Source organism: Penaeus japonicus, unplaced genomic scaffold (assembly GCF_977035675.1).
Source record: "Penaeus japonicus unplaced genomic scaffold, GWHDUDI00000001_assembly GWHDUDI00000030, whole genome shotgun sequence".
NCBI lineage: Eukaryota > Metazoa > Arthropoda > Malacostraca > Decapoda > Penaeidae > Penaeus > Penaeus japonicus.
This window is the reverse complement of record NW_028234432.1, coordinates 36,801,289-36,811,288: the sequence shown is the minus strand read 5'-3', so window position 1 is coordinate 36,811,288 and position 10,000 is coordinate 36,801,289. Positions and strand designations below refer to the sequence as shown.

The following is a 10,000-nucleotide window of genomic DNA, read 5'->3' as shown; positions in this document are numbered from 1 at the left end:
CTCTCTCTCTCTCTCTCTCTCTCTCTCTCTCTCTCTCCACTTGCCTTTCATCCCTTCCTATTTCTATTCCCCATGTTTAAAGGACTAACAACTTCTCGTTCTTTATGTCCTGGGTGTCTTACTCATTTTTCTCTCGTTTCTCTTTGCTTTTTCTTCGTATCCTTTAATCATGCTTCGTGTATGATGATGAATGGTTCGTTCTCTCCTCCGCCTTTTTTCTCATTTCTTCTTATCTCTCTTGTATGCCTTTCTGCTCCTCCATTTATACCACACGTTGCCCACTCTGGATGATCTATGTGTTGTCTCGCCGTGCGTGGCAATTTCCTCTCTTGCATTTCAAACAGACGTCGGTTTTGCCTTCCCCATTTTCCTTTCGTTCTCCTCATTGCCTTCCTAATTCTTGACAAGGATTTTTTTTTCCCCCTCGCGTCGCCCCGCCCCCCCCCCCCCCCACCGTCCCCTTCACCCTCATCCCCTTTCCCCTTCACACCCCCACTGGGAGAGCTTCCTAGATAGTCTCCTCTTTCCCTCCTTCCCTCTTTACGTGTTTAGGACACCACCCCCCCCCCTCTATTTCTATTCATATGGGATAAAGTTTCTTTTCTTTCTAAGTCCCCAGTTCCCATCTCGCGCTACATGTCCAGCAGTCCTCTTCTTCCTCTCTACATGTTTCCTCTCTACGATAGTGTGGTCGCGTATCGCCTAACAACTCAGACTCTCTTTCTCTCTCTCTCTCTCTCTCTCTCTCTCTCTCTCTCTATCTATCTATCTATCTATCTATCTATCTATCTATCTATCTATCCCGCTCTCGCTCTCTCTCTCCCGCTCTCTCTCTCTCTCTCTCTCTCTCTCTCTCTCTCTCTCTCTCTCTCTCTCTCTCTCTCTCTCTCTCTCGCTCTCGCTCTGTCAGTCTTCCTTTCCCTCTCTACATGTCCCCCCTCTACGATAGTGTGCTCGCGTATCGCCTAACAATCCAGAGACTCTCTAATTCAGGATAGCTTCCTTTCTCTTCACGTCTCTGACAGTCTCGACCTCCTATCTGTTTCTAGACCTGACAGTCCCCCCTAGCCCCTCTTTAGCATTATGACAGTCCCCCCTCCTCTCGGATAGGCCCTTCCGTCTGATGGCTGATAGCCTTTACTTTCTCTCCTTTTGGGTAATTCCCCTCAAACTTGCATATCTCTCTGACAGGTCCCTGAACCCTCTCCCTCTTTCTCTCTCTTTCTCTCCGTCCCTGGCTGTCCTTTTCCCTTTCCTTCTAGGATAGTCCTTTCTCCTTATATGTGTCTTATATCTGCTACAACTTCCTCTTTAGGAGAGAGGAGGTTGTAATAGATGTCTAGCTGTCTAACAGGTTCCCTTCCATTTATATAACAATTTCTATTCCACTAAAAAAATCATTTTAACTTATCTAAAAGAAAATCAATTCCACTTATATAACAATTTTCCTTCTACTTATATAACAATTGCCCATAAACTTGTCTAACATTATCCATTCCACTTATCTAACAATTTCCTATACATTTTTCTAACAACATCCATTCCACTTTTGTAACATTTACCTTCCACATACATACCAATTGCCATTCCTCTTACCTAACAATTTCTATTCCACTTATCTAACAATTTCTTTTCTACTTATCTAACAACCTCCTATCTAAAAATGTCCATTACAATTTCCACTCCACTTATCTAACAAATTCTCCTCCCCTTATCTCTCTCCAAGTGCTCGACAGCTTACCTTTCCATTCCCTCTTTAAGTGTCTGACAGCCACTCCTATCACTCTATTCACTCCACCCCAACTCACACTCTCCTTCCACCCCACTCCCCTTCCACCCCACTCCCCTTCCACCCCACTCCCCTTCCACTCCCCTCCCAAAGCGTTTCCATCTGTCTGTCACGCTCTCTCCCGTTCCAGAGGGCTTTCTGTTCCCCTCTGAGCATCTCTCTTCCCTCCACTCTCCTCCTCCTCTCCTTCTCAGCTACCTATCTTCTCTTTTCTTTTCTCTTCCCACCGCCCCTCTCGTTTCCTTTTTTTTTCTCTTCGTCCTTCTCCTCCTTTCCCTTTCGCCTCTTCTCCCTCTCCCTCCTCTTCCTTCTTTATCACTTTTCCTTTCTACCCGTTCTCTATCTTCTTTTCCCTCTCTACTGCTTACCCCCTCCTCTTTTCCCCTCTTCCCCCCTTCCTCTCTCTGTCCTCCTCCTCTTTCCCTTTCTATTACTTACCCCCTCCTCTTTCCCCTCTTCTTCTCTCTGTCCTCCTCCTCTTCCTCCTCCTTCCCCCCTTCCTCACTCCGCCCATCCCCCCATTTCCCCCCTTCCCCCAACATCCCCTCTCCTCTCACCGTCCTCCTCTTCTATTGTCCCCCTCCTCTCTCCGCTCCCCCCACCCCACCCCTCCTTCCCCCCTTCGCACCAAGTCACACGTTAAAAAGCCTTTCTCTCCCCCCCCCCGCCCCTCGGCAGTGTGACAAGGCCCCTCACATACCGAGCCAAGCGAACGACTCGGCGAGCAGCTGTCATGATCGGGTCAGCTTGGATCATCTCCCTGATCCTGTGGCCTCCGTGGATCTACTCCTGGCCTCATATTGAAGGGCGAAGGTGAGTCCTCTTTGCGTATTCGAATTGGCCTATTGGGTATTTGGATTGTTTGGGTATTAGTGTTTGTATAGTTTTGTCGTTTATATATATATATATGTATGTATATATATATATATATATATATATATATATATATATATATATATATATATATAAGGGATGGGTGGGTAGGGTTTTATGTGAGAGGCAAGACTTTTTCGAATGTTTATTAAACAAACTAATAACTATCCTTTTTTTGTCAGGCATATAAGCATCCTTTTTTTTTGCAACATCTGTGCCTCAGTATGAAAAATAATTATAGCTGTCACTCCTAACTCTTTTATTATTTATTTTTTCTTTATCTTATCTTATTTTTCTTTTTACTTTTTACGTGTCCGTAATTTAAGACAACCATAAAACACTCAAAAAAGGTGATATTTTGATGGCCACACACGAGTCACCCCTCCCAGTCAGGCAGCACTAACACGACCCAGAAACAAAAACTCTGTAAAGCTTTTTTTTTGACTATACATGCAGTATTTCTTATTATAAACGTAACGCAGCCTCCCAGGAAGCTATTGAAATGAAGTGTTTTTCATAAACTTGTCACTTATTATAACAATAAATGTCTTATTGTCTTTTACTCGTCTAAGACTATACGAAAAATATAAAGATCATGTTGTAGTATGGAGGATGTTATGCTGTAAGTAAAATCAATTTTATTTCCACAGGGACAATTTGCATTGAAATCATAGCAAATAATCATTTATGTTTTTTTTATTTTTTATATAATATATCACTCCCCTTTTTTATATGATAAAACTCCCCTTATTTGCAGTATGATCTAAATTTGGATAAATCACTGGATTGTAGCTATTGCATATGATAAACAGAGTTATAATCAAGTAAAACCAAAATCTCAAATATCTACTCGCACTGCCCCCCCCCCCCCTTCCAATACAATCTGGAAGAAAATAAACATTTCAAAATCTATTTATAACTGTACCAAGAACAACATTCACTCCAAAGGTTCATGAGTAATAGCTAAGTGCAATAATAATGAAGCTGACAGCATTTTGGAACCAAGTTAACGGTGATGGTACAAGGAACTTGTAACTCCCAATTGGCTTTAGAAGAAAAGAAAAGTTAAAGTCAGAAAAGTTAAGTTAGAACAGCAAACTTAAGAAACCAGAGGGAGAAAAAAATAGCTGATGAGCCATCATCCATAAGAACAAGACCTTAAAATGAGTCATAACATTTTCTTTTTCTTTTCTTTTCATCAACCCTCTGTCCTTTCCCTTTTTCCCCCTTTCCCTTCTCTTTTGTTTTCTCTCTTTCTTTCCTTTTCTTGGCTTTCTCCCTACTACACACCTCTCTCCTCCTTCACCTTTCCTCCTTCTCCTACTACCACACCTCCCTCCCTCATCCCCCTCCCCTATCCCCCTTCCTCCTCCTCCCTCCATCACACCTCTTTCGCTCACCCACCTCCCCAATCGCCCTTCCTCATCCCCCTACTACCACACCCCCCTCCCCCATCACCCTTCCTCCTCCCCCTACTACCACACCCCCCTCCCCCATCACCCTTCCTCCTCCCCCTACTACCACACCCCCCTCCCCCATCACCCTCTCTCCTCCCCCTACTACCACACCCCCTTCCCCCATCACCCTTCCTCCTCCCCCTACTACCACACCTCCCTCCCCCATCCCCCTCTCCTATCCCCCATCATACATCCTTCCCCCACCACCCTCTTTCCCCCATCACACCTCCTTCGCCCACCACCACCCCCTATCCCATCCCCTACCCTACTCTTCCCCCCACCCTAATCCCCCTACCCCCCCACCCTAACCCCCCACCCCACCCCAACTCTCAGGACCGTACCGGAGAACGAGTGTTACATCCAGTTCATCGAGACGAACGAGTACGTCACCTTCGGCACGGCCATTGCAGCCTTCTACCTTCCCGTGACGGTGATGTGTGGCCTCTACTGGCGCATCTGGAGGGAGACTGAGAAGCGGCAGAAGGACCTGACCAACCTGCAGGCCGGAAAGAAGGACCCGAGTAAGAGATCCAACTCGAGGTGGGTGGCTCAAGGACGAGAGAGAGAGGTTGTTGAACGTCGACGGTCGAGTCTCAGAGAGAGAAAGAAAAGAAAAGGGAAAGAAAAGGGGGTTTGGTATTTAGTTATTTACTTCTTTTTTTTTTTTTAATTACTTGTTCTTAATCAAAAAAGGTTTTGGAATATTTCTTCTTCTTTTTTTTTAATACTATTTCTTTTTTGTTACTGATAGTTTCTAGATTGTCAGGAAAAGTTTTTGGAATTTCAACATATTTTCGTTTATATATATATATATATATATATATATATATATATATATATATATATATATATATATATATATAATGAGACATTTCCTTCTAAATGACTGAGGATATGTTTGTATTTATTAACAAAGAGAACTAAGGATTTTCATGTGATTTTGTGCGGTTCATCGGCATTCAGACGGTAGTTTGATCATTGCTTGTAATTTTGTGTATCCATGTATTTTTTTGCGACTGTTTGTCTTCTTTTTTTAAACGTGTAGATTTTTGTGTTTTATCGTTTTGATTTTTTGTTGTTTTTATCTATGGAATGGTATACATTTTGAGAACAATCACGCTTTTTGACTGCTTTTTGGTGTTTGATCACCATTGCTACAACGGCTTTTTATACACACTTGTTCAAATGAGCTAATTCGAAGCAGATATGAAGCTTTGAAAGAAATTGCTTTGATTAGCTTATTCTTTGTCTTTTTCAGAGATGTTTTATGATGATTCCTCTTGTACAAATTGAGGAATTTTTTTCTTTTTATTATTTTTTTCGGTTCGATGCACTATATAGCCTGCAGAAAAAAATCTATGCAATATATAACTGTATTTTGATTTTTTTTTAATGATATAGGACTCCGTTTCTTGACTATATCCAAAAAAATACTCATATGTGATTATAAATGTAAATGCAATTGTAAGATAAAATAATTCGCTAGTAAATTGCAAAATCTTCAAGAACTGTTCAAGAATATGACAGACGGTGAAAATAACCACCATTTAAAAAAGGAATGAGCAATTATTAGATCCCCACATTTTGATCCTTATACCTCCTCTCCACAAAGCATACTTTTGAGTGGGCCATATTTTTTTACGAGTCTAAATGTATTTTATCTAAGCTTTCCAAAGACAAAAAAATAGCTAACAAAACTAGTTAGTTCATAGACAAACGAACTAACTACCTTGATTTTTTTTTTTCTTAATGAGTCTCCCTACTGAAGGCTTTCCCTGCTTGTAAGTAGATAGATGAAGAAAACACACACAAAAAGACACAGATTTATAAACACAAGGTAAGCAATATACCACAGTAGCAAAGTTTATATTTTGATGATATACTTCTACATTTTTTTTCTCTCTTTTTCTTCTTCCTCTTTTTTTTCTGACGTTGCTAGAATTTTTTCGAGGTCCCGGCATATGTGTTGACATGTGGGTATTACCAGCAGCTCATGTCAACTCACAGCCGTCGAACCAGCTGAGATTATCCTTTGAGAGTATGATGAGTATGAATGAAGTGAATTTCTTTACGTCCTTCTACCTCTCTGCTCTTTTCTGCCTACCTGTTTATTTGGATATATATATTCATCTGGCTATCTATCTATCTACCTATCTATTTATTTATTTGTCTATTCATCTTTGTATTTCTTTATCTATCTATTCATCCCTCTTCTACCCCCCTCTATATCTATGTCTATCTATTTAGGTCTCTCTCTCTCTCTCTCTCTCTCTCTCTCTCTGTCTCTTACTCTCTCTCTCTCTCTCTCTCTCTTACTCTCTCTCTCTCTCTCTATTTATCTATCTATCTATCTCTCCTCTTTCTATCTCTCTCTCTCTCTCTCTCTCTCTCTCTCTCTCTATATATATATATATATGTATATATATATATATATATATATATATATATATATATATATATATATATATATCACTGTCCCTCTCCCTTTCCCTCTCTCTTTCTCTTTCTCTCTTCTCCTCTCCTTTCCTCTCTCTTTCTCTCCTCCTCGTTCTTCTACATTTCTATCACTCCTACATTTTTCATCGATCCATCAATAGTGGTTTGATAAAATGGGGTATGGTTACGTGTGTGTGTGTGTGTGTGTGTGTGTGTGTGTGTGTGTGTGTGTGTGTGTGTGTGTGTGTGTGTGTGTGTGTGTGTGTGTGTGTGTACATATATATGAACAATTCTCCAGCGATGTCACAGCCAAGGATACGTGATCTAAATGCACGAGAAATCCATCACTGAAGACAAAATGATTCAGAGTGGACATCGAACGCGGCCTCAGACGAAAGGACGCTGGCGTATCCTATAAGGCATTTCATTGATATCGTTTCATCTTTGATTACTCACTTTGAAAATTAATTAAGTGAATTACGTGTAGAATGGTCACAGGGGGGAAAAGATAAGTAATTATAGTGTAATGTGAATTTGGATGTGTTTTGTATCTCTAATGGTAATTGGGTTCGATGATATATAGCATTTTGGGAATTTTCGAGTACTTCGTTATGTAGAAAATGACGTAGAAAATTATTCGAATATATATATATTACAATACTCATTCGTATCAATTCAATTCACTTCAAACTACATCAAACAGGGAGGTATTTGGCTATGTAATGCATATAATTTAGGAATTTCCAAGTACTTCGTTATGTAGAAAACAATTTGTAGATGTCTGCATTGACCATTATTTGTATCAATTTAATAAATTCAAAACTAAAAAAATAATATTAATAAAAAATAGGAATGTATATTACAATGTTTAAGCAGCGTGTGTCCTGATTAGTTAGCAGTGACAGAAATACGAAATTATATAAATCACAAAGGAGCCAGATCATAGAACAAATTCTATCACATGGTGAGATTTTCGAATGTAGAAAACCTTTACGTTATTCCTTAGATTTAAAATTACGTCTTTAGATAACAAGTAGAGCTCGGACTGACTTTGGTTAAGACCGTGCTATCATTGCGTATTCAATTCTTTTAGTATTTAATTCTTTTAGTATTTAATTCTTTTAGTATTCAATTCTTTTAGTATCTAATTATTTTAGTATTTAATTCTTTTAGTTTTTAATTCTTTTAGTATTCAATTCTTTTAGTATTTAATTCTTTTAGTATTTGATTCTTTTAGTATTTAATTCTTTTAGTATTTGATTCTTTTAGTATTTAATTCTTTTAGTATTTAATTCTTTTAGTATTTAATTCTTTTATTATTTAGTTATTTTAGTGTTTATTCTATTAGTATCAGATTCTTTTAGTTTCTAATTCTTTTAGTATTCAATTATTTTAGTATCTAATTCCTTTAGTAATTATTTTTTTTAATACTTAATTCTTTTAGTATTTGATTATTCTAATATTTAATTCTTTTTGTATTTAATTCTTTTAGTATTCAATTTTTTTTTAATTTAATTCTTTTAGTATTCAATTCTTTTAGTATTTTTTAAATATTTAATTCTTTTAGTTTTTAATTCTTTTAGTATTTATTTCTTTTAGTATTTAATTCTTTTAGTATTTAATTCTTTTAGTATTTAGCTCTTTTAGTATTTGATACTTTTAGTGTTTAGCTCCTTTAGTATTTCATTCTTTTTGTATTTAATTCTTCTAGTATTTAATTCTTTTAGTATTTATTTCTTTTAGTATTCAATTCTTTTAATATTTAATTCTTTTAGTATTTAATACTTTTAGTATTTAATTCTTTTGATGCATTGTTTAGAACGCTATCTGGTGGCAGTATTTGTTTTCTTCAGACCAGTGATTGGTTCGTCATTTTTCCCTTATCCTTCTCTTTTTCCTTCGCCGAGTCATTGTCGATCCGTTTCAACTGGAGTTAACTCTATTTGGAACAGCTGCACCTTTGTTTGGTCAAGAAACACAGCCGCACTTCGCCTTAATGATCGAATTGGTAAAGTCATTTGGCATTCTATTGCAAACCTTAATGTCAGCTCCTTTACCGATTTCGTTCGGTCTCGGCTTCCGTTCACCGTTTCAGGTTAGTAAAATCCAACACATACGGCTAGACGTAAACCAAACATCCGATTCCCCAAACCTACTCGAGACACAAGGTAACCCCCCACCCCACCCCACCCCACCCCTCAACCTCACAGAAATCAGTACGAAAAGGAGTACAAAAGCAGAAGAACGTCTCTCCTTCTCTCTCTCTCCACCGTCAGCTCTTCCCGCAGAAATTAAAGTTGCTGATCCCCTTCCACGTTCCCGAAGAGGCGAGGAGCAAGCCCCGGATGTGACGTCGCGCGCTCATTGGTCAGTTTGAAGTCGGTGTTCGTTAAAAAGGAGATTTTGAGAAAATATGATTTTAAATCTCTCTCGGGGGATAATCGAATCGTTTTGTTAATGTTTCTGATACGAGTTGGAGTTTACAGATGAGTGTATTTCTAAGCATAGTCTGGCTTCTTTTAAAGATGGTGTTAGTAGTGGTTTGAGATAACCTGTCCTTAGAAGACTGAATCACCATTGGTACATGAATTCCGTTATACTGTCGTAGCCTTTCTGTAGCATGGCTGCATAGAATGTTATTACAGCAGTAGCGGTACTGTTGATGTGACCACAGTTGTTATGAGCATTGATGGAGTAATTCCTTTTGATTTGAACATTGTGCTGTTAGTGGTTATTGCCACCGCGCCATTCTATTGCAGTTGTTGACAAATTGACTTTGTTTTTGAAGGTACTTATGTTGTTTGTGATGACTGTGTTTGGGTTTGTATTATGGGAAATGGCGGCACCGTTACAAAAAAAAAAAATGATAAAAAAAAAATTATGATAAAAAGTGTGACAGGTGTAACAGCACTGGTATCAGTTTGTCCGGGGGAATGTTGCGAAATTGTTTGCATCAGTTGGCAACAAATGGAAATAACTTGGAAAATTTACCCATGGAACACTCTCGGAAATTACATTATATCAACGTGTTATGTTATGTCGTTTGGAATCTGTAAATGTCTTCACAGTTCTGCTTCCATTTTTTTTTCTTAAATTCATATATGAGAGAGGGAAGGAAAAGGTGTGTGTGTGTATGTGTGTGTGTGTGTGTGTGTGTATATGTATATGTATATGTATATATATATATATATATATATATATATATATATATATATACACACACCACACAGACACACACACACACACACACACACACATACATATATATAATATATATATATATATATATATATATATATATATATATATATATATAATATATATAAATTAATATATATATATATATATATATATATATATATATATTTTATATATATATATATATATATATATATATATATATATATATATATATATATACCACATATAAAATATATATATATAA

At 37.8% G+C, this 10,000-nt stretch overlaps 1 protein-coding gene across 2 annotated transcripts in view; it reads left to right on the top strand.

Annotated features, from left to right (window-relative positions):
* The window catches only part of mAChR-A (muscarinic Acetylcholine Receptor, A-type), a 286,057-nt gene that overhangs the window by 239,197 nt on the left and 36,860 nt on the right, over positions 1-10,000 (top strand). For both annotated transcript variants that reach the window (XM_086555339.1, XM_086555338.1), the window contains exons 8-9: positions 2,468-2,602; positions 4,453-4,659. In XM_086555339.1, coding sequence (XP_086411465.1) covers positions 2,468-2,602; positions 4,453-4,659 — 342 coding nt within the window. The remainder of the gene's footprint in view (positions 1-2,467; positions 2,603-4,452; positions 4,660-10,000) is intronic.